Source organism: Oncorhynchus tshawytscha, linkage group LG20 (genome assembly GCF_018296145.1).
Source record: "Oncorhynchus tshawytscha isolate Ot180627B linkage group LG20, Otsh_v2.0, whole genome shotgun sequence".
NCBI lineage: Eukaryota > Metazoa > Chordata > Actinopteri > Salmoniformes > Salmonidae > Oncorhynchus > Oncorhynchus tshawytscha.
Genome location: NC_056448.1, coordinates 31926918 through 31952801, shown reverse-complemented (window position 1 = coordinate 31952801; position 25884 = coordinate 31926918). Strand labels below are relative to the sequence as shown.

The 25884-nt window shown below is 43.3% G+C and overlaps 1 protein-coding gene across 1 annotated transcript in view; it reads right to left on the bottom strand.

Annotated features, from left to right (window-relative positions):
* The window catches only part of LOC112219921 (laminin subunit gamma-3), a 207226-nt gene that overhangs the window by 149848 nt on the left and 31494 nt on the right, over positions 1-25884 (bottom strand). The window contains exons 3-6 of the mRNA XM_042302494.1: positions 11034-11164; positions 8869-9035; positions 3544-3732; positions 3251-3368 (exon numbers count right to left, since the gene is read on the bottom strand). Of these exons, the coding sequence (XP_042158428.1) occupies positions 3251-3368; positions 3544-3732; positions 8869-9035; positions 11034-11164 (605 nt within the window). The remainder of the gene's footprint in view (positions 1-3250; positions 3369-3543; positions 3733-8868; positions 9036-11033; positions 11165-25884) is intronic.

The window sequence follows — 25884 nt, the reverse complement described above, 5'->3', positions numbered from 1 at the left end:
CGTCAATTTGGGACGCAGGGGCTGCGTCAATTTGGGACGCAGGGGCTGCGTCAATTTGGGACGCAGGGGGCTGGGCGTCAATTTGGGACGCAGGGGCTGCGTCAATTTGGGAGGCAGGGGCTGCGTCAATTTGGGAGGCAGGGGCTGCGTCAATTTGGGAGGCAGGGGCTGCGTCAATTTGGGAGGCAGGGGGCGTCAATTTGGGAGGCAGGGGCTGCGTCAATTTGGGGAGGGGCTGCGTCAATTTGGGACAGGGGGGCTGCGTCAATTTGGGACGCAGGGGCTGCGTCAATTTGGGACGCAGGGGCTGCGTCAATTTGGGACGCAGGGGCTGCGTCAATTTGGGACGCAGGGGCTGCGTCAATTTGGGACGCAGGGGCTGCGTCAATTTGGGACGCAGGGGCTGCGTCAATTTGGGACGCAGGGGCTGCGTCAATTTGGGACGCAGGGGCTGCGTCAATTTGGGACGCAGGGGCTGCGTCAATTTGGGACGCAGGGGCTGTCATGATGTTCGGTTTTATGGGGGGAGATGTGACGACCCTCCCACTCTGTCTGCCGTATTCTTTGTTCTTGGCATCCTTATTAGGATGGCGGAGTTGGGAGGGCCGTCAGCTACACGGGGAAACACCTGGGCCTGGTGTCTCCCAGGATAAATACACCACATCCCCATTCATTGAGGAGACTCTCTCCATGCAGACACCTTTATAGATTTTGTTGTGTTTCTTGGTGTTTTTTTGGTTGTTTGCTTTAGCATTTTTCAACACCCTGCATTATGCCATGCATGCAAAACACTCACACTTCTTATTACTGATTACACACACCATTGTATATTATACTTAATTACTTGATTTAATAAATATATATTTTGTTACTCTATCTCCACGTTGTCTCCCTTTTGTTACGGGCTTTGAGCCGGTTCATGACAAAAGGGATTTGAGTAGGTCCTGTTTACTCTATTAAGGGGACCGGAGTAGGTAATGTTTACTATATCAAGATGATAGGTGTACGTACTGTTTACTATATCAAGGGGATAGGACTGGGTACTGTATACTATATCCACACGTTAGGAGTGGGAATTAATTACTCTATTAAGGGGATAGAAGTACTGTTTACTATATAGAAGTACTCTTTACTATATGAATGGGACATGTCTAGGTACTATTTACTATATAAAGGGGATAGGAGATGGTACTGTTTACTATATCAAGGGGATATGTGTACATACTGTTTACTATATCAAGGGGATAGGACTGGGTACTGTATACTATATTAAGGGGATAGAAGTACTGTTTACTATTGTCATGACTGTCAACCAGGTCAGGTTACAGGAGACCACAACCCTACAGATTATCTCTCAACCCCAACAGAGGAGAGATCTAGGGGTCTGAAGATGTGGGTGGTTTTATGGCCCCTCACGCCCCTGGTAAATCTCAGGCCACAGACAAATTCCTTTGTCCTGTTACTATGGAGAACTAGACATTAAACATGAAGAAAGGGACTTTGGAACAATGGTTTCTGTCAGCCACAATGGTGGTCATGACGATAAATGGAAAATGAAAATGTTATTTTTGTTTTGTTAATAGATGTCGTTATTACGAAAACATTGTAATGTGAAGAGTTTTCCTAGTATATGTTTATACGTTGTATTGAAAATAGGTACCGGAGTAGGTACCGTTGAATATATGCAGGGGATAGGAGTGGGTACTATTTACTATATTAAGGTGACATGAGGTACTGTTTACTACATTAATGGTACTGTTCACAATATAAAGATGTGTAGGTGCTCTTTACTATATCAAGGGGATAGGAGGAGGTATTGTTCACTTTCTCTAAAGGATAGGAGTGGGTTCTGTTTACTAAATTAAGGGGATAGGAGTATGTGCTTTTTCTATATCAAGGGCTTTGGAGTAGGTACTGTTTACTATCCCAAGGGGAAAGGAGTGGCTACTGTTTACTATATCATTGGGATAGGAGTAGGTAGTGCTTACTATATCAAGGGGATAGGAGTGGCTACTGTTTACTATATCATTGGGATAGGAGTAGGTAGTGCTTACTATATCAAGGGGATAGGAGTGGCTACTGTTTACTATATCATTGGGATAGGAGTAGGTAGTGCTTACTATATCAAGGGGATAGGAGTGGCTACTGTTTACTATATTAATGGGATAGGTTTAGGTACTGTTTACTATATTAAGAGGAATGGGTACTGTTTACTATATGAAGGGTATAGGAGTGGCTACTGTTTACTATATTAATGGGATAGGAGTGGGTAGTGCTTACTATATCAAGGGGATAGGAGTGGGTACTGTTTACTATATTAATGGGATAGGTTTAGGTACTGTACTATATTAAGAGGAATGGGTACTGTTTACTATATGAAGGGTATAGGAGTTGGTACTGTTTACTATATACATGGGATATGATCAGGTACTGTTTACTGTATGTAAGGGCTAGGTGTATGTGCTGTATAGTATATCAAGTGGATAGGAGAAGGTGCGTTTACTATATCAAGGGGATAGGAGCGGGTACTGTTTACCATATTAAGGTGATAGGAGTGGGTATTGTTTACTATAACGGGATATGTGTAGTTATTATTGACTATATCAAGGGGATAAGTGTAGTTACTGTTTTACTGTGTCAAGGGGATAGGAGTAGGTACTGTTCACTCTATCTTTGTGATAGGTTTAGTTACTGTTTACTATATCAAGTTTATTGTAATGAAATTGCAAATAGCAGTGTTGTTAATAGATCAGGTAACAGTGGTGATGAATTAGCAAAAACAGCAAGAGTGGATAGTTGTTGCAAACCGGATGAAAGTCCACATTTTGGTGTTCTGCTCAGCCATGGTATACACCTCAACACTACAGAAGCAAATAGGGTCAGGGATAGTGCGTTTCTAATGGCTAGAACCAACGCAGCATAACAAGATAAATCAATAAACACAAACTAGAATTGGATTGCTGGTCTTCTCTATACCAGATTTTCAAGGATAGTTCAGATGTGCTTCTAAAATAATATGTCTTCATGTTGAAATTAAATATGAACACACACCCCACACAGGGTTGAATTCAGGAGTGCAATATACTGACCCGGCAGATAGTTCTACAATATTGTGGCCTACTGAACGTGGTCGTAGATTAGACGCAAACAAACAAAAAAAGATCCTTTAAAAAAAAACTGCATTGTTCTATTACTCTCCCTCTGTCATCAAAGTGTTTGTTTATTTTTCCGTGTACATGTGTGTGTGTACCTGCAGCCGCCAGGGCTGAGGGAGTGGAAACCGGGTTGACAGGTGTCACACTTCACCCCTGACACACTGGGTCTGCACTCACACTTCCCCTCCACACCACACTGCAGACTCACAGAGCCTGGGAGAGAGAGAGTGAGAATGAGAGTGGGAGGGAGAGAGGGGGGGATGACAGAGTGAGTGAGTGAGAGAGAGAGAGAGAGAGAAGGGGGGGAATGACAGGGTGAGAGAGAGATGGATGGATAGTTCATGTTTATGATGCCTTAATGTGAAGCAGTCTAAAATACATGGTTTACCCATGGTGTTACAGTCACAGGGGCTGCAGGGGTCCTGTGATGACCGTCGGTAGTGGTTCTCTCTACAGCGTTCACAATGCGGTCCATCAGTCTGGTCCCTACAGTCTACACAGCGCCCCCCACTTGCTGTGCTGCGGTACTGCTCCGCATCGAAGACACACACATCCGCCTGCCCACTGCAGTTACACTCTGAGGAGAGAGAGAGACAGGGGGGATAGCGAGAGGAAGAGAAGGTGGGTGGGTGGTATGGAAGGGAGGGAGGGAGTGAGAGAGGTAAATAAGAAAGAGAGGGGAAAAGATGAGCAAAAAGAGAGGGAGGGGAGAGAGAGGGAGGAGATGAGGTCAGGGAAATGGCGAGAGAGGGAGAGTGAGATGGGGAGGAAACGTGAGAGAGAATGGATGGGGGTTACTGTATGCTTATGAGAGATTATGCGTGTGGGATTGGATCCTAATGTACAGGTACATTTCTAATCCCATTTCACACGGCCCTAATGATCAGCCAATCACTTAGTCAGGGGGCACCATGATAACGCTAATAAGTGTGTACAAGAGTGTACAAGAGACGATTACTCAGTCGATAACCTCCAATCACAGGGCTCGGTAGAGTACTCTTAATTTCCTCTCCACTGCAGTATTCTGCTGTCTCTCTGTCTGGCTACATGAGGTTTAGGATTCTAGAAAACATCCTATTTTATTACACATCTGTCACGTTCTGACCATAGTTCTTGTGTGTTTTCCTTGTTTTAGTGTTGGTCAGGACGTGAACTGGGTGGGCATTCTATGTTGTGTGTCTAGTTTGTCTGTTTCTGTGTTTGGCCTGATATGGTTCTCAATCAGAGGGAGGTGTTAGTCATTGTCTCTGATTGGGAACCATATTTAGGTAGCTTGTTTTGTGTTGGGGGTTGTGGGTGATTGTTTCCTGTCTTTGTACTAGATAGGACTGTTTTCACATTTGTTGTTTTGTATTTTGTGTTCAGTTGGGATTTATTATTAAAGAAGATGAACACTCACCACGCTGCACTTTGGTCCTCTCTTTCCCAGGAAGAAAGCCGTTACAGAATCACATTTTCTGTTAAGTTTGCAATAACCATATGATTATTCCTCCCTGATTGAAGAGAGGAGAGGTTCCATTCTAGTTGTATTTTGCTCTACAGAGTAGGAAGTGAGTGTATTTGCTATTAGAGTATAGAGATTAGGAATATATTAACGAGACTCTATCTAGAGATAGGCCTCAGAGCCACAGAAAGATCAAGGTCTAAACCAGTGCTGCATAGTTAGTCTTACATGTCATTCTCAATTTATAGGATTTGGGTGCATACGGGTGGGCCTACACAGTAAGATATGAGAGTCTGATTTGTAAACCACTGGATATGAGTCTGCTAATGATTAAAATGTGAAAAACACAAGACATAAAACACCTACTACAGTCAACTACTTTATTTACATGTGTTGATTTTTGCTTATAGTGCCTGTAGCAGACAGGTATGAGGTATAAAAAGGCCTAAGGGTGTATATGAAACAAGTTGTCATGGAGAAGAACTGTCACGACTCCTACCGAAGGTGGCTCCCCTTCCTGTTCGGGTGGTGTTCGTGGTGTTACCTTTTCTGTTGGTTTGGTCTGATTTGTTTCACCTGTTTCTTGTTTAGACTTTTAGTTTGGCTTTTTAAGTCGGTAGGCCGCCTGCTCTTCGTATGTTTGGCTTTTAAGTCGGTAGGCCCGCCTGCTCTTCGTATGTTTGGCTTTTAAGTCGGTAGGCCCGCCTGCTCTTCGTATGTTTGGCTATTTAAGTCGATAGGCCCGCCTGCTCTTCGTATGTTTGGCTATTTAAGTCGGTAGGCCCGCCTGCTCTTCGTATGTTTGGCTATTTAAGTCGGTAGGCCCGCCTGCTCTTCGTATGTTTGGCTATTTAAGTCGGTAGGCCCGCCTGCTCTTCGTATGTTTGGCTATTTAAGTCGGTAGGCCACCTGTTCTTCGTATGTTTGGCTATTTAAGTCGGTAGGCCCGCCTGCTCTTCGTATGTTTGGCTATTTAAGTCGGTAGGCCCGCCTGCTCTTCGTATGTTTGGCTATTTAAGTCGGTAGGCCCGCCTGCTCTTCGTATGTTTGGCTATTTAAGTCGGTAGGCCCGCCTGCTCTTCGTATGTTTGGCTATTTAAGTCGGTAGACCACCTGTTCTTCGTATGTTTGGCTATTTAAGTCGGCAGGCCCGCTATTTAAGTCGGTCTATCTCTCTCTCTCTCTCTCTCTCTCTCTCTCTCTCTCTCTCTCTCTCTCTTTTTATCTCTCTCTCTTTCTCCCTGCCTTGTTCATGCACTGCGCTGTCCTTCCAATAATGGCCTGAATAACAGGCCAGTCTGAGGAGTTTTCTAGGCAGAGACCATGGCGTGTTTTTGAAGGAGAGACCGTGTCAGCTACCATTCACACAGTGTACACTCCCAGTCAGTAGCCTTTTGGACATATGGGTACTGGGTAGGCTACTTGACAGGCATTGAGTTGAACAGCTAACTGGTTGTTTGTTGAATGAACATCCCCTGATCAATCCATCCCTGCGTCTCGTATTTTTCATCAAGAAAATGACTTATTATTGTGATATTACAGATGTTATGATCTGCACATGTCAGTGATAAATAGCCAGTCCTATACTTTGCAAAGCCCCTTGATTCCCTCAATGATGTCTCAGAGCAATTGATAGAAATCCATCAATAGTGTGATTTTTTTAAACAAGGGGAAATTAGATTACTGTTGGTTGGGAATAGGCTACTGGGTGGATGTTGAGTTGTTTTGTAACAGTTGTTTTCCCTGCTAAAATTGTTCATACAGTATATACCCTTTAAAGATGATCATGAGTGATAATGTGTCTGACTGCAAATAGATTGAGTCTGCCTGAGTCATTACACATGTATTCAAGGCAGGTATCTCAGGTGCACTTACTAAAATGTCTTTCCAACTAGGAAGTGGATAGTAAGCTAAATTAGACACTTATGTCTGCTAAGTAACTTGGTAATAACCAGAAGGATGTTGTGACAACATAAATGTCTGTCTGTCTGTCTGTCTGTCTGTCTGTCTGTCTGTCTGTCTGTCTGTCTGTCTGTCTGTCTGTCTGTCTGTCTGTCTGTCTGTCTCTCACCCGTTGTCAATTAAAGTGTTTGTGTTCTGACAAGTAGAGCCATATGGTACTGGTTCCAGACACATGCCATACACGGCAGAGAAGAGAGAGACAGAGCTTGGTCCGGTAAGCTGCGGCAAAATTGGTTTCTATCTCGCCGAATATGGAGGCTGAACATTATAATACACATAGCATTCACTTTTACTCTCTAGTTCTTTCACATTCAGTACTTATTTTCTTCTATGTATTTAATAATATATTCATTTTTTCCTTTACAGTACAGTGCAGCTGCATGCGGCAGTCTATTTAAAAAAGCCACCTGTTTGGTACAGAGACTCAGGCTTCCTCCCAAATTGCACCCTATTCCCCACATCGTGCAATAGATTTGACCATAGCTCTATGTGCCCTGGTCAAAGGTAAAGTACACTATATAGGGAAAGGGTGCTATTTAGAACACAGCATGAGTGTAATTAAAACAAGCTTGTTTCTTAATAGAATCAAGCATAAAAACAATTAACGAGGCCTCTCCTTTATGGGTTTATCAGTCCAACCAATTACAATTCCTCCTCAGCAGTGTTCAAAAGAACCATTCACCGCTCAGTGCACAGCGCGATAAGCCTGAACCGCGCTGATATTTGCACTCACGCTAATTTATACGCACACACACACACACACACACACACACACACACACACACACACACACACACACACACACACACACACACACACACACACACACACACACACACACATGAGCCCATGAAGACTGTAATGCAGAAAAACAATAGAGAAGCATTATTCTATCAACCTACTGTAGGGTGTGACCTGGACTCTTGTACCTCCTTGTGTAGAGAGATTCTACAGATGTTGCAGGTGCGACATATGCCTGACAACCCCTCACTCACTTGCTCCAACACACACACACACACACACACACACACACACACACACACACACACACACACACACACACGTACACACACACACACACACACACACACACACACACACACACACACACACACACGTACATATACACACATGCGCACACACACACATACAGCAGCAGGTTGATGTTTATTGTCATGAATCTTGCCCTGGAGGCAGAAGTGAGCGATTTCCGCTAGATGAGCCAGCTGCAAAAATTGTATGTATTGTAAAAATATGTGAGAACAAAAATGTAAGGTTAGGGTTAGCAATTTGGGTAAGGTTAAGTTAAGGCTACACCAACATCTCACATTTACACATGATACGTTCAATATCAGGTATGCTTTGTAAATACAGTGTTATGTGGTTACTGTACATCAATGTTCAGCTGTCCTCCCTCCAAATCTCCTATAGTCTTCTCCGAGGGTTCTTTGAACAAATCCCTGGGTACTCACTAATACATTATGTACTCCTAAAGGAACTTGGCTGCAATACTCACTCATGCACTACCCCAACTATACATTTCCCCAGGGGTGACTGAACTAAACCAATCTCCAATACTCACTCATACACTACCCCGGCTATACATTTCCCCAGGGGTGACTGAACTAAACCAATCTCCAATACTCACTCATACACTACCCCAACTATACATTTCCCCAGGGTGACTGAACTAAACCAATCTCCAATACTCACTCATACACTACCCCAACTATACATTTCCTCAGGGGTGACTGAACTAAACCAATCTCCAATACTTACTCATACACTACCCCAACTATACATTTCCCCAGGGGTGACTGAACTAAACCAATCTCCAATACTTACTCATACACTACCCCAACTATACATTTCCCCAGGGGTGACTGAACTAAACCAATCTCCAATACTCACTCATACACTACCCCGGCTATACATTTCCCCAGGGGTGACTGAACTAAACCAATCTCCAATACTCACTCATACACTACCCCGGCTATACATTTCCCCAGGGGTGACTGAACTAAACCAATCTCCAATACTCACTCATACACTACCCCGGCTATACATTTCCCCAGGGGTGACTGAACTAAACCAATCTCCAATACTTACTCATACACTACCCCGGCTATACATTTCCCCAGGGGTGACTGAACTAAACCAATCTCCAATACTCACTCATACACTACCCCAACTATACATTTCCCCAGGGGTGACTGAACTAAACCAATCTCCAATACTCACTCATACACTACCCCGGCTATACATTTCCCCAGGGGTGACTGAACTAAACCAATCTCCAATACTTACTCATACACTGGTTGGCAGAGTCTCCGGTGGCCCTGGCCCAAGGCCTGTCCTGGTAGAATGGGTGACACCTCTGGCAGTCCACCCCGACAGTGTGATGCTGGCAGTCACACACCAGAGCCCCCTGCTCGTCCAACACACATTCACTGCCATGGCCATTACACTTACACCTGACAGATAAAGATGGAGAGGTGTGTGTGTACCCACACACACATTTACAGATATACACTTGTATGGACTCAAACTTATAGTATATGCATTGAGCGCATACACGTGCACGCATGTACGAATACGCACACACACAAACACACACACACATAAAAGGAAATTAACAGAGAACAGAGAATAGGACAGAACGGAGGAGATGTAAAATGAGAAAGTATTTTCACTGTGACTTTTCACCTCCCATTACATATCAGTGGCCGATACAGTACATCGCCTTGGATAGCGTGGGGTTTTATACCCTTCAGTGAATACTGTTCTGCTCATCTCCCCTGTGTGTCCAACTCTCGTCTGCACAAGATGTCCCTGAGCGTAAACAACTTCAACTACCAGTCACTGTGTGTATGTGTGTGCATGTGAGTTATTGTGCTATATATCAAGTTATGCATATCCTTTCCAACCAGTCGAGAAAATACCATTTCCTATGTCTAGAAATCATTTAATGATCAAGGATGTTTGGCCAATAGCTGTTAGCTGAGGCCCTATCTTTACTGTGACACGGTGAGGATGACAGTGTCTTATTCTCCTTGTTGTGTTGACTTTGTATAGTGCCTGCCTGCATCCCAACTGACACCCTCTTCCCTATACAGTGCATTACTTTTGACTAGAGCTCTTTGGGCCCTGGTAAAAGTAGTGCATGAAATAGAGTGCCATTTGGGGTGCATCCTCTGTCATTGGTTCTGCAGAGGGCCTTTCTGTGAGGGAAGAGGGGGGCTTATCATCCCCTGTCCCTGTCAGATTTAACCAGCTGTCCCAGATCCAGACTCTTTATGCTAACGGCTCCCAATCAGTTATTTCTGTTTCTGTTGTTGTTGTTGTTGTGACAAGGAAGTTGTTAGTAAGAAAGTGAAAATTGCCCCCAACCACCAACTCAGATGTCTCTAGTAGTAAACTCTGAGGTAATCTTGACAACCACAATAATGAATATGGCACAGAGAATAGCTCATATAGCAGCTTAGTAGTCCATCAGTTCTGGACCATTTCTTTTTACTATTTTTTGAGTTACTATACTCCACTAGCTGACCATTTAATCCAACACATTGACATATCCTGACACTAATTGTGTCCATTCATAACATTCAGTGTGCGAATTGACCAAGTGACAAGTGCCTGCACTGCTCTGGCCAATCCAACAAGCTAGGCTGACTACGCAAGCCCAACAAGTTGTCAGCTTGCCCCCCTTCATTCCCTCAGGTGTCATGGTGACATTGTTGGGTCATTTGTCAAACTGTCACCCCTCGCTTTGATCATAAACACTTATGACAGGTGTCAGATCCTGTTGAAGCAGTGAAGGCTTCATCTCAACTACTTAAGAAGGTTCATGTTATTGTGCCGTGCCCATGGACATCCTGTCTGTGCTGCCCGCCTCCTGTTGTCCCTTCTCGTTACTGTGAGGAATAAGCCCAGGGACCAGCAGACCTGTGTTCAAGTATTATTTGAAATCTTTCAAATACTTGGAGTGTTTGCTCTGGTCTACCCGGAGTGCCAGGTGTGCCGGGTTTGCCGTTTTTGAATGATTTCAAATAGAATTTGAACCCAGGTCTGAGGACAAGAGACAGAGCAGGGACAGTGATGGAAAAGACATGGGGACAGAGGAGGATGATGTGGCTCTGTTCTTTTTAGGGGGGGAACTTGGTAGATTGTAGCCTTACAATCTACTGTATAGGGCTTGTGTTGAGTTAGACTATTTGTTATGTAAAAAGGATACAGAGAGGGAGGAAATGTGGAGAAGCATTTTATTATCTGTTTTAATATCTATTTTATTATCTACAAAATGGGTCACTATAACGAGCTGGGTTGTTGTTTCATAGTCGAGTCTGTCTGAGAAATGAGCAAAGACAGACAAAGATAAATCAAAGCAAACAGGCTCTCTCTCTTCTTCGCTCCTTCTCTTGTTCTCTCCCTTTTTCTCTCCCTCCCTCTCTTAGACGTCAGGTGTGTGTTACCTGGCGCCTACGGAGAAATCGGAGATGGCGTAGAAGTAGGATCGCAGCACCTTGGCGTCCTTGAAGAACTCATCTCCGAATGTGTTGAGCCTGTCCAGAGAGATGAGCAGGTCAGTGGCTGTCACCCACTCCTAAAGGATGAGACAGAGACAAGGAGAGGGGGATGAGGAGGAGGGGATGGAGGGATGGTGGCTGTCAGCTACTCCTACAGTGGGACCGAGAGAAGAGGGACATGAGCGGGAAGGGTTAGAGCGGTCGGAGGGAAGTAATGGGTTGAGATGGAGAACAAAAGGAAAGGTAAAGACAGATTCAGGCTCGGTCAGAAGGTGGAGGAAGAATAGGATGGGAGAGAAAGGGGGGAGAGAGAGAAAGATAGAAAGCAAATGGGAGTCAAGAGAAAGAGGGGAAGGGCAGGGTGTGGCTCTGAAAGAGATATAATAGAAGAACGAAATAAGAAATAAATAGAGAGGAAATGAGTAGAAGAGATAAAGAGATGATATAAGCTAGAGAGGAGACTTGGTACAGGGTTCCCAGACTCTTTCATTATAATGGATAAGGTTTTAGCAGCACACAGATATGATGACAGCTACAGTATATGAAGCTGAATGCACCATGGAGGGGCTGAATTGGAACAGTTAAATAGAATAGATTGTGAGAGGTGGAGACGAAGCGAGGGAGGGGAGAGGAAAGAAAGAGGGAAAGACAAACAGCAGGATAAAGGTAAACAGAAGAGAGAAATAGGGGGAGGAAGATCAAACAGGGTCAGTTGAGGAGAGAACAAAAGGAGAAAAGATGGAATAAGGGAATATTTCTCTCCTCACAACTTTAAAACAAATAGATTACAGAAATGTTGTGTCTTTCACTTGGCTGGTTGGGGACTCTGTGGACTGTATGGCATCCCGAAAAAGCCTGTTTTAATCCTGTGTTGTGTTTTCTGTACACTCTCCCCTGAGGGGTGTTTGAAGTAGGGGACCAGGGGAATGAGAGGAACGGGAGGAGAGTGGTGTGGATAGGCCTCAGACGAACAACATGTGGAACAGTTGGGTACATGTACTGTACGCCTGCCTCAAGATCGCCTGGCTAGCATGCCGTACCAAGGACTAGGGGAATTAGGTAGCACCTTGTATGATGTTGATTCTTATTTAATATAGTTAGCCTATAAGACCACATATATGAGAACATGTGACAACTCGACTTCAAGAAAAAGAAAGTAGGGGATTTTTCTCTATAGCAAAATGGAAACATAGTGAAGACTAATTAAGTTTACAATATTGTTTTCAAACACTATATTTTTTATTTATTTGTATTTATTTCACCTTTACTTAACCAGGTAGGCTAGTTGAGAACAAGTTCTCATTTACAATTGCGACCTGGCCAAGACAAAGCACAGCAGTTCGACACATACAATAACACAGAGTTACACATGGAATAAACAAACATACAGTCAATAAAAATGTATATTAAATTAAACTATTATTTGGACAAGTTCATGTAAAATGCAACCAATAATTGTCCTCTCGAGTTAGCTTCACAACTTGTTTTGTGTGATCTGTTACTGTGTACATAAAGCACTGCTACTGCAGTAAAACTTTATATTTAGCACTGCCTCAAAGACTATTATTCTATCAGGCAGTCTAAGAGTCTCTCTGATAGTCGTTTGTAAGAGATTCTGTAAGGTCACCTGTGAGTTAGCGTGGAGAGAAGTGGTGCGTGGGTCAGCTGTTTGTTCACCCCACCCACAACTGTTAATAACCCATCCGCATCCGCCCAACTACATGTGATGAAGTGAAAATATGAGGCCCACACCCAACCCTAACCCGCAAATATAGAAAATGCACTATAGACTACAGTCAAAGACTGCAGAATGATTTTTGACAGGGGGTTGTTTTGCCTGATTTAAATAGGTGTCTGCTTATAATTTCTGACATTTTGGTAGGCTATTTGTCAGTCAACTTGTCTGTAATTAGATACATTTAACTTCTCTTTTGTCAATATATGTTGCCCTCGAAGACTAAATAAACCCTTGCCCAACAGAATAATGTAATAGAATTCATGATTCAATCTAGTTGGCATCGGTAAAGTTTACTCTGTCATCTTTCGCGGAGAAAAGACGTTAAGGGACTGGGGAGAAAATATAATAAAGCAACAAATATAAAAACAGGAAAGATTTTCTTTGCAAAACGTACAAATTACATAAGTTTGACTGGTTGTAAGGAAAAACAAAGCTGTGCAAATGACCCAATGTGTTTCTGATAAGATTTCAGTTAGTCTTCGATGCATATTTTATTTGGGAGAAATACTATCAGCTTTTATGATGAAGACAGCACCTCTACAGATGGTATCTAACTGAACATTGCATTCTCTCAAGGTGCAGAAAGAAATACACCATATTCCTCCACTCCTGTTCCCAAGTCCAAATGTTGCTTTGGTATATCATGTTATATCAAATGTTTAATTCTGCAGGAGTTATTATTAAGGCTTGAGCCCTATCCGCACAGGCCAGTATTATTTGAGTATTATTAGAGAACGTTGGTTATGTATTTATTACCCCAGAATGTCCGTTATTCCAGAGGATTGCAAAAATCGCAAATTGCAAAAATCGCTGAAGTTGGAGACTTTTATCTCCCTCACCAACTTCAAACATCAGCTATCTGAGCAGCTAACCGATCGCTGCTGCTGTACATAGTCTATTGGTAAATAGCCCACCCATTTTCACCTACCTCATCCCCATACTGTTTTTATTTATTTACTTGCTCTTTTGCACACCAATATCTCTACCTGTACATGACCATCTGATCATTTATCACTCCAGTGTTAATCTGCAAAATTGTAATTATTCGCCTACCTCCTCATGCCTTTTGCACACATTGTATATAGACTCCCCCCTTTGTTTTCTACTGTGTTATTGACTTGTTAATTGTTTATTCCATGTGTAACTCTGTGTTGTCTGCTCACACTGCTATGCTTTATCTTGGCCAGGTCGCAGTTGCAAATGAGAACTTGTTCTCAACTGGCCTACCTGGTTAAATAAAGGTGAAATAAACATTTTTAAAAAAGGATGATTCAGGTGGGATACGTTTTTTCCAAACTGCCACCTGTAATTCTTTCTTCATTTTTAAAATCGTTTTAATACATCAACTGTTATGATGGAAGCCTGAAGGTTTTTTCTAGGTGTGAAGATATTTCAACAAGTCCAGGCGATAACAGGCTACCCTAACAAAACGAGATGGTTCGCAAGTTTAAACCATATCAAACCATCTTTGGTATAGTGTTGAAGATATTTCAACAAGTCCAGGCGATAACAGGCTACCCTGACAAAACGAGATGGTTCGCAAGTTTAAACCATATCAAACCATCTTTGGTATAGTGTTGCCATAATATTTGAATTGAAGAAGTGTGATCATAATCATTCAAATATTTTAGTGATCCGCAGTAGAAGACGTCCTAAATGCCCTCCAGCCTTCAGCCTTCAGATGTGAGCCAAAACAGCTAACTTGCACTTGATATGCATTTTTAGGCTATGGATGAGAAAGTGAACTTGTTTAGCTCAGTTTAGCTCAGTTGTATGCTGCTTTAACAGAAAGTGTTTCATTAAATAGGCACAATATGTTTTACCATGCATTTGCCAATGTCCAATTAACTTGCACAAAACATATAAACAAAAGCATTCACTGTGAAAGTTGATAAATATAGGCCCTTCATATATATTTTATGCACTTCACTTTATCGAGTCAGTTATTGTTTTCTTGCTCAAACCGCGAGCAACACCTGTAAAACTCAGATATTTCTCTCAAAACACAGGGATGTCGATTCGCATAAGGACGAGTATTATCAGAGGACTTTGGAGTTTGCCAAAAAAACAGTAGGTTATTCTGGTTAGTCAATGAACAAGATTTCAGTTTCCATTTAACCCATCTAAACAGTAGGCTACAGTTCCCTTGACATGCCATAGGCCTATTTCAAGTCCTGTCTTGTGACTGGCGAATTTGTATAGCGTCTCACAATCATCACACCTAACATGGCTGGCACTGCTATCATCCTCTTTGCCACTTCACCAAATCTTTTCAAAACATTACTTTTCTGGCCATCCCTTTTCTTTATTTTCAACTCTCCTTTCGCAGCTTTTGTCTTCTTGAATTAAACTTCAACACTTCAACATAACTTCAACTTTTTCTGCCCGTCACCAAAAGCATTATTTGGCGATTGGCTGTGTAGGCAATTTGGCGTGAGTACAGTTAAGCCCTAAAGCTTAGGCTTATAAACTAATACCAGATAGCCTAAAATAATGAAAGAAAAACCTCAATGTAGACTACATAAATTGAACAACAATTACACATTTATGGATTTTTTAAGGTATTGTTTAATGACCCTAAACCCGTCCAACCCACGGATATAACCGTGGGGACTGCAGGTTATGAGTCAAGCCGCGCATCACTAGTGGAGAGTCAAATGGTCATGAAGCCTGTTTGGAACGAGGTGGAAATCTAGAACACATGTGTTCCATAACCCCTTTAACCCTTAAAGGGGCAGAAACAGTAGGACTCCTGGACCTTGGTGACTTATGTGGGTCAACAGGGCCAGACCTGGGTTAGACCTGGGTCAGATGTGTTAACATTGTGGATGGGTACTACTGCCTGGAGCTGGATCAAATGTTCCAATCCAGGTCAACATAACAGTGAAAATAGCTGAGAATTAGAACAAAACAATCATAGAAAGTGGTCATTTGTAATATGTGGACAATGTCCTTTGGAGCTAATGTGGTGATCAGTAAATATCCTTTATTCTCACTCTCCTGCTACTTTATTAGCTCTCTGTCTCTGTGTCTCTCTGCCTGTCTATTTCTCTGTCTCTCTCTCTGTCTCGCTGTCCATTTCTGTCTCTCTGTCTCTCTCTGTCTCTCTATCTGTCTCTCTGTCTGTGTCTCCCCCCCCCTCTCTCTCTTTGTGTCTCCCTGTCTCTCTGTCCCTCTGTCTGTGTCTCTCTCTTTACCTCTCTCTGTCTCCCTGTCTGTCTGTCTCCCTGTCTGTCTGTCTGTCTGTCTCTCTCTCTCTCTCTCTCTCTCTCTCTTTCCCTCTCTCTGTCTCTCTGTCTATGTCTCTCTCTCTCTGTCTCTCCTCATATGCCCCCAGCCTTACCTTCACATTTTACCTTTCACAACCATTTATTTCACTACCTCTTTCTCTCCTCCTTCTCACCTCTCTCTCTCCATCTCTCCCTCTCTGGTGGCACTTTCCTCAGGGAGCCCTTGAGGAGGGTGTGCCTTGTGTTTGTGAGCTGCCTGTTTCACAGCAGCACGGTGCAGACCAGAGTGGAGCTGGCACGCTACTGTTTTGGGGCCTGCTTATCGACTTCGGCCCTGCTTGACATGGCTCCTCTCCTGCTAATGGGGTTTGGACGCTGCCGAACGACCCCAGTGCCCAGGGGCTGCCGGTGAAAGCGTACGTTCATCCTTCACGCACTCCCGCCTGCCCGCCGCTCCCAGTACCATCGTCAATGGGGGAAAACAGGGGTTTTAGGGGTTTTAAAAGGGGGGTGGTGGGGAGGTGGGGGAGTAGGGGGTGCTGGCTGTTTGGTAACAAATTGAGGAGAGGAGGGGGGAAATAATGAGGGGAGGAGAAGAGGATGGGAAGTTGAGGAGAGGAGCAAAGAAGGAGAGGAAATTATGTCAGTGGAGCGAGTGTCTTCAAACCATGTTTGAAGAAGGAATTTGAATAGTGAAGTTAAAGAATACAGGGGAGAGCTTATTCTAATTCAGGGCAGGAAGGGAATGATGGGAAACAAAACAGATAGCTTCTCCATACATTTTCTCACTCTCTCTCCTGCTCTATCTCCCTCCCTCTTGTTTTACTTCACACCTCAACAACCACAGCAATGTTAGAGGAGAGCCAAGAGTTTGGGAGATACATCAGTTTGAAGTTAGTCTCAGAAAACGTTTCCCCTCACCTTGCTGGGGTCTGGATCAGAATTCTGAGAACAATATTGTGCTGTATCATAGACATGAATGAATGCTGATTGGTTGATGATAAGCGTCCAGCTTCGAAAACCAATCCACGATGAGGACACCTTACTGCAGTCACTTCCTGATATGTGATCCATTCTGACCAATGATCAATAGCCAAAAGCAGGTGATCAGGGATCCGTCCACCATTACTCTCTGTTATAAATAGCCTCATGTCTCCAGAGGCAAAAGTTAAAGAACAGAAGTAAGTAAGAGGAGATACTCTTTGATCAACTATATCCTGGAGTCCTCCTCGTTATAGATTTAAAACAACCAACTCAAGATGAGTCAACCCTCCCAAGCCTCTTTTTGATGCTTATTTCTCTCTCTCTCTCTCCTCCTCCCTCTCTCTCTATTTATCTCTCTATTCCTTTCTCTCTCTCGGTTTGTCTTAAACCTGCTGTCAGACAATGACAGAATGTAGTTTCATGAAGAAGCTTCACACAGGGGGTTATGCTAATGTTTATAGCTCTTAGCCGTGTCCATATCATGGGAATACTAAGGAAATAATAATGTTTTAAGGGGTCACAGAGATCATCTATTTTCCTTCACAATCTTTGTTTTTTGTTCATTTGTATTTATTAAGGATCCCCATTAGCTGTGTGTGTGTGTTCCATAAGGTGTATTTTTTTAAATCACATTTTATTGCTTGCATCAGTTACCTGATGTGGAGTAGAGATCCATGTAGCCATGGCTCTATGTAGTACTGTGAGCCTCCCATAGTCTATTCTTGACTTGTGGATTGTGAAGAGACCTCTGGTGGCATGTCTTATGGGGTATCCTGTGTGCCAATAGTTTAAACAGACACCTCTGTGCAATCAGGATGTCAACACTTCTTACAAAAACAAGCAGAAATTAAGTTAATCTCTCCTCCATGTTGAGCCATGAGAGATTTACATGCATATCATTAATGTTAGCTCTCCATGTACATTTAAGGGACAGCCGTGCTGCCCTGTTCTGAGACAATTGTACATTTCCAAGGTCCCTCTTTGTAGCACCTGACCACTTGACTGAACAGTAGTCCAGGTGTATCAAAACTAGAGCCTTGTTGATAGTGTTGTTAAAAAGGCAGAGTCGCGCTTTATTATAGACAGACTTCTCCCCATTTTAGCATGACAGTTTTGACCATGACAATTTACAATCCAGGGTTACTCCAAGCAGTTTTAGTCACCTCAACTTGCTCAATTTCCACATGATTTATTACAATATTTAGTTGAGGCTTAGAGTTTAGTTAATGAGTTGTCCCAAATACAATACTTTTCATTTTTTTAATATTTAGGAATAACTTATTCCTTACCACCCATTCTGAAATGAACCACAGCTCTATGTTAAGTGTTGCAGTGATTTCACTCTCTCTAGTAGCTGACGTGCATAGTGTTGAGTCATCCGCATACATAGATACACTTCACTCAAAGCCAGTGCCATGTCATTAGTAAAGATGGAACTCTGTGTTGTTGCTTTTTGTCGCACTGCTTTGCTTTATCTTGGCCAGGTCGCAGTTATAAATGATAACTTGCTCTCAAATGGCCTACCTGGTTAAATAAAGGTGAAATAATATATACATATATATAATTTACCTGTTTCATAGTGTAGTTTCTTCTTCTTTTTATTCAAATTAGTTCATTCAGTTTAGATTTCTCATTTTGTAGTACATTTGCAAATCGGTTGTGCAGCCAGACTTATTTGCCATTCTTTTTGCCTCATCCCACTCAACCATATCATTTCTCAACCATACCATTGTCGTGTCTTTGGCTATGCCGGATTAAGTGATATGACATGCTATTCTATAAAATCCTTTCTCCGTAATTAATATTACCTGATTGAGCTAATCATGTAAATGTAATTAACTAGAAAGTCAGGGCACCACAAAATAATATTTATAGAGCTGTTATCTTCTGAATAAACTCTTAAAGACCTAGTAATATTTCACATCAATACAGTCAATATTAATCGTCACCTTGATTCAGTCTCATCTGAAAGTTATAAATTCTTGGTTATCCTCCCGAACCCTGGCTAACAAGTTGAATCAGCAATGTAAAATTGGGTTTAATTATTTATTTACTAAATACCTAACTAATCACACAGAATTACATATACACAGAATGAATTATACCTTGATTACAAATTACGTCATAAAGGAAAATGTCCCTAGCGGGTGGAACAGATATGACAGCTGGTTACACAAAAGAAAAGGGGCTGGGTTTGAATGAAAGAGCGGGAAGACTGGGGGACAAAGGGAGAAGCTGTGCTATCGTAAATACAGTATCTTATGCATTCTAAATTACCGCCCATTTGGAAAAGGAAAATGCAATAAATATTTACTCTGATCTGCGGAAGGTTGGTGGTAGATGGAAGGCCGTGTTGCCAAACCGAGTCCTTTGTCCTTTGAAGAATGTCTCTGGTGGTCAATTGAATACGTTGTAGTAACGTCATTGTGTGGTAGACGGGATACTCTGTCTGTTCTTCCTAGCCCGCGTTTGCAGCTGCTGTTGCTAACTCAACTGCTAGGAGGTATCACTTCTGTAGCGAATAAGAGTTCAAAGTTCATACCATTCGCAACCAAAGCTCACGCTGAGGTTGGCTTAGTTCTGTAGTTGACATGTTAGTCCTTTTAACGCAGAGGCTGCAGACCTCACGTACTTGGAACAGGAGGTTACATTTTCATCAAGGCTTTATATAGTGGAGCGAGAAGGGTGTGTTTGAAAAGTTTTATAACCCATGTCTCTTCACAGGGGCGGGCCACTGATTGAGCAGAGCCCTAACCTTATGAAAACCCAAATCTCTCATTTGGAAGCTAAAATGACATTTCATCTCTTCACCAATAATTTTATATTCAAACATTTAAAATGAACAACAATTCCATGTGACTCCGACACTACAATGTGCAGACTTTCCACTGTAGAGTTTATGTCATCCTGTCATTGATGAGAATGTCCCAGATGACAACCGAACTGACATCATATTCATTAAGTACCACCGCGTATGTTCAATTGGTCGGATTACCAGAATATAGTTAATTTCTCCCCACCTTCTGATGTTCCCAGAATCTCTATGTTAACAGTAGGGTAGAGAGAGGAAAAATGGGGGAAGAGGTATTTATGACTGTCATAAACCTATCCCCAGGCCAACGTCATGACACCATTCATTTTTTTTTGACATCAAATGAAATCTAATTTTATTGGTCACATTCACATGGTTAGCAGATGTTAATACGAATGTAGCGAAATGCTTGTGCTTCTAGTTCTGACTATGTAGTAATATCTAAGAAGTAATCTAACAAGTTCACAACAACTACCTTATACACACAAATAAACACAAATGTAAAGGGATGAGAAAGAATATGTGGATGAGTGATGACGAGATGGATGGATGAGGATGATGCAGTATGCAGTAGATGGTATAGAATACAGTATATATACATATGAGATGAGTAATGTAGGATACTGTATGTAAACATTATTAAAGTGGTGTTATTTTAAGTGACTGGTGATACCTTTATTAAGTCCATTTATTTAAGTGGCCAGAGATTTGAGTCTATGTTGGCAGTAGCCTCTCTATGTTAGTGATGGCTGTTTAATAGTCTAATGGCTTTGAGAGAGAAGTTGTTTTTCAGTCTCTTGGTTTCAGCTTTGATGCGCCTGTACTGACCTCACCTTCTGGATGATAGCGGGGTGAACAGGCATTGGCTCGGGTGGTTGTTGTCCTTGATTATCTTTTTGGCCTTCCTGTGACATCAGGGGCTGTAGGTGTCCTGGAGGGCAGGTAGATTGCCCTTGGTGATGCGTTGTGCAGACCGCATTACCCTCTGGAGAGCCTTGCGGTTGAGGGTGGTGCAATTGCCGTACCAGGCGGTGATACAGCCCAACAGGATGCTCTCGATTGTGAATCTGTAAAAGTTTGTGAGTGTTTTAGATGACAAGCCACATTTCTTCAGCCTCCTGAGGTTGAAGAGGCATTTTTATGCCTTCTTCACCACGCTGTCTGTGTGGGTGGACCATTTCAGTTTGTCCGTGATGTGTACACCGAGGAACTTAAAACTTTTCACCTTCTCCACTACTGTCCCGTCGATGTGGATGCTGCTGTTTACTGAAGTCCACAATCATGTCATTTTTATGTTGACGTTGAGTGAGAGGTTATTTTCCTGACACCACACTCCGAGGGCCCTCACCTCCTCCCTGTAGGCCGTCTCGTCGTTGTTCGTAATCAGGCCTACCACTGTAGTGCCGTCTGCAAACTTGATGATTGAGTTGGAAGCGTGCATGGCCACGCAGTCATGGATGAACAGGGAGTAAAGGCTGAGAACGCACCCTTGTGGGGCCCCAGTGTTGAGGATCAGCGGGGTGGAGATGTTGTTTTCTACCTTCTCCACCTGCGGGCGGCCCGTCAGAATGTCCAGGACCCAGTTGCACAGGGTCAGGTTGAGACCCAGGGTCTCGAGCTTATTGATGAGTTTGGAGGGTATTATGGTATTAAATGCTGAGCTGTAGTCAATGAACAGCATTCTTCCATAGGTATTGTCACGCCCTGATCTGTTTCACCTGTCCTTGTGATTGTCTCCACCCTCTCCAGGTGTCGCTTATTTGCCCCAGTGTATTTCGTCTTGTATGTTTCCAAGTCAACCAGTGTTTTTCCAGTTCTCCTGCTTTTTGCGTTCTCCTTTTTCTAGTCCTCCCAGTTTTGACCATTGCCTGTTTCTGGACTTTGTACCCGCCTGCCTGACCATTCTGCCTGACTTGACCATGAGCCTGTCTGCCACTCTGTACCTGCTGGACTCTGATCTGGTTTTGACCTTTTTACCTGTCCACAACCATTCTCTTGCCTACCCCTTTGGATGAATAAACATTGTACGACTCCAACCATCTGCCTCCTGTGTCTGTATTTGAGACTTGTCTTGTGCCTTGATAGGTATTCCTCTTGTCCAGATGGGATAGGGCAGTGTGCAGTGTGATGGCGATTGCATCTTCTGTGGACCTATTGGGGCGGTAAGCAAATTGGACTGGGTCTAGGATATCAGGTAGGGTGGATGTGATATGATCCTTCACTAGTCTCTCAAAGCACTTCATGATGACAGAAGTGAGTGCAATGGGGCGACAGTAATTTGGTTCAGTTACCTTAGCTTTCTTGGGAACAGGAACAATGGTGGCCATCTTGAAGCACGTGGGGACAACAGACTGGGGTAAGGATTGGTTGAATATGTCCGTAAACACACCAGCCAGCTGGTCTGCGCATGCTCTGAGGACATGGCTAGGGAGGCCGTCTGGGCTGGCAGCCTTGCAAAGGTTAACACATTTAAATGTTTTACTCACGTTGGGCACGGAGAAGGAGAGCCCACGGGCTTTGGTAGTGGGCCGTGTCAGTGGCACTGTATTGTCCTCAAAGAGAGCAAATAAGTTGTTTCGTTTGTCTGGGAGTAAGATGTCGATGTCAGCGACAGGACTGGTTTTCTGCCACATACATCTAGTGTTTGAGCTGTTGAATTGCGACTCTACTTTGTCTCTATATTGACGCTTGACTTGTTTGATTGCCTTGCGGAGGGAATAGCTGCACTGTTTGTATTTGGTCATGTTTCCGGTCGCCTTGCCATGATTAAAAGCGATGGTTCGGGCTTTCATTTTCAAATCCACGATTTCTGGTTAGGGAAGGTTTTAATAGTCACAGAGGGTACGACATCGCCGATGCACTTGCTAATAAACTCGCTCATCGAGTCAGCATATACATCAATGTTGTTGTCTGAGGCTATCCGGAACATATCCCAGTACACGTGATCGAAGCACTCTTGAAGTGTATGGATTCATGTGGATTGAAACTTGAAGCGTGGAATCCAAATATCCATTGGTCAGAACAGCATTGTATTGACCTGAGCACGGGCATTTCCTGGTTTAGTTTCTGTCTTTAGGCAGGGAGCAACACAATGGAGTCAAGGTCAGACTTGCCGAAGGTAGGGCAGGGGAGGGCTTTGTATGCATCGCAGAATTTCGAGTAGCAATGATCCAGAATACTACCAGCTCGTGTCATGCATTTGAGGTGCTGATATAATTTAGAAAGTATTGTTCTTAGGTTAGCTTTGTTAAAATCCCCAGCTACAATAAATGCAGCCTTAGAATATATGGTTTCTAGTTTACATAGAGTCCAGTGAAGTTCTTTCAAGGCCGACAAGGGATCTGCTTGTGGGGGGGGGGATATACACGGCTGTGACTATAATCGTAGAGAAATCTCTTGGAAGATAATGCAGTCGGTATTTAATTGTAAGGAATTCTAGGTCAGGTGAATAAAAGAACTTGAGTTCCTGTATGTTGTTGTGATTACACCATGAGTCGTTAATCATAAGGCATACAATCCCGCCCTTCTTCTTACCAGAGAGATGTTTGTTTCTGTCGGCGCAATGCGTGAAGAAACCGGGTGGATGTACCGACTCTGACAACATATCCCGAATGAGCCATGTGTCCGTGAAACAGAGAATGTTACAATCTCTGATGTCTCTCTGGAAGGCAACTCGTGCCCTAATTTTGTCCACCTTGTTATCTAGACATTGGACATTGGCGAGTAATATGCTCTGAAGTGGTGGATGGTGTGCTCGCCTTCTGATTCTGACCAGTAGGCTGCTCCACCTGGAAATGGCGCCGACAAAGGAAATGGCGCCGACAGAGTATCAGCTTCAGGAAAAACGTATTCCTGGTCGTGATGATGGTAAGTTGACATCGCTTTTATATCCAATAGTTCTTCCTGGCTGTATGTAATAACACTTGAGATTTTCTGGTAAGAAAAAATACGAAAAAAAAAGAAAAAAAAATATGTTAAAAAACAAATAACTGCATAGTTTTCTAAGGACCTGAAGCAAGGCGACCATCTCTGTCGGTGCCATTTCCTTCATGGGTGAATGCTTATTAGTAACTGGAATAAGACATTTCATAAACGTGTCAAGTGCGGCATCTGGTTGCTCCTCATTACAAACCACATACCAACAAATATTGTTCACATCAACAACATAGGAATCACTACAAAACTCACTAGCTCTTATACACGACATTAGGCCCAGCCTTTGGAACTTTGATTTAGCTAAATACGGCTAATATATTGTGATCACTACATCCGTTGGATTTGGATACTGCTTTAAAGCACATTTCTGCAGCATTTGTAAAGCTGTGATCAACAGATGTTGATGATTTTATTCCTATGCTGTTTGTAACTACCCTGGTAGGTTGACTGATAACCTAAACCAGGTTGCAGGAACTAGTTACAGGTTGAAGCTTTTTCTTCAGTGGGCAGCTTGATGAAAGCCAGTCAATATTTAAATCATCCAGAAAATATACCTCTGTTGATATCGAATACATTATCAAGACAGAAACAAACATCTTTCTGGTAAGAAGAGGGGCGGGGGCGTATGCCTTATGACTAACGTGACATGGTGTGATGAAAGAAACATACAGGAACTCAAATCCTTCTGTTCACCTGATTTAGAATTCCTCACAATCAAATGTAGACCGCATTATCTACCAAGAGAATTCTCTTCGATTATAATCACAGCCGTATATACCCCCCCCCAAGCAGACACATCGATGGCTCTGAACGAACTTTATTTAACTCTCTGCAAACTGGAAACGATTTATCCGGAGGCTGCATTCATTGTAGCTGGGGATTTTAACAAGGCTAATCTGAAAACAAGACTCCCTAAATTTTATCAGCATATCGATTGCGCAACCAGGGGTGGAAAGACCTTGGATCATTGTTACTCTAACTTCCGCGACGCAGATAAGGCCCTGCCCCGCCCCCCTTTCGGAAAAGCTGACCACGACTCCATTTTGTTGATCCCTGCCTACAGACAGAAACTAAAACAAGAGGCTCCCACGCTGAGGTCTGTTCAACGCTGGTCTGACCAAGCTGACTCCACACTCCAAGACTGCTTCCATCACGTGGACTGGGAGATGTTTCGTATTGCGTCAGATAACAACATTGACGAATACGCTGATTCGGTGTGCGAGTTCATTAGAACGTGCGTTGAAGATGTCGTTCCCATAGCAACGATTAAAACATTCCCTAACCAGAAACCGTGGATTGATGGCAGCATTCGTGTGAAACTGAAAGCGCGAACCACTGCTTTTAATCAGGGCAAGGTGTCTGGTACCATGACTGAATACAAACAGTGCAGCTATTCCCTCCGCAAGGCTATTAAACAAGCGTCAGTACAGAGACAAAGTAGAATCTCAATTCAACGGCTCAGACACAAGAGGCATGTGGCAGGGTCTACAGTCAATCACGGACTACAGGAAGAAATCCAGCCCAGTCACGGACCAGGATGTCTTGCTCCCAGGCAGACTAAATAACTTTTTTGCCCGCTTTGAGGACAATACAGTGCCACTGACACGGCCTGCAATGAAAACATGCGGTCTCTCCTTCACTGCAGCCGAGGTGAGTAAGACATTTAAACGTGTTAACCCTCGCAAGGCTGCAGGCCCAGACGGCATCCCCAGCCGCGCCCTCAGAGCATGCGCAGACCAGCTGGCCGGTGTGTTTACGGACATATTCAATCAATCCCTATACCAGTCTGCTGTTCCCACATGCTTCAAGAGGGCCACCATTGTTCCTGTTCCCAAGAAAGCTAAGGTAACTGAGCTAAATGACTACCGCCCCGTAGCACTCACTTCCGTCATCATGAAGTGCTTTGAGAGAATAGTCAAGGACCATATCACCTCCACCCTAGCTGACACCCTAGACCCACTCCAATTTGCTTACCGCCCAAATAGGTCCACAGACGATGCAATCTCAACCACACTGCACACTGCCCTAACCCATCTGGACAAGAGGAATACCTATGTGAGAATGCTGTTCATCGACTACAGCTCGGCATTCAACACC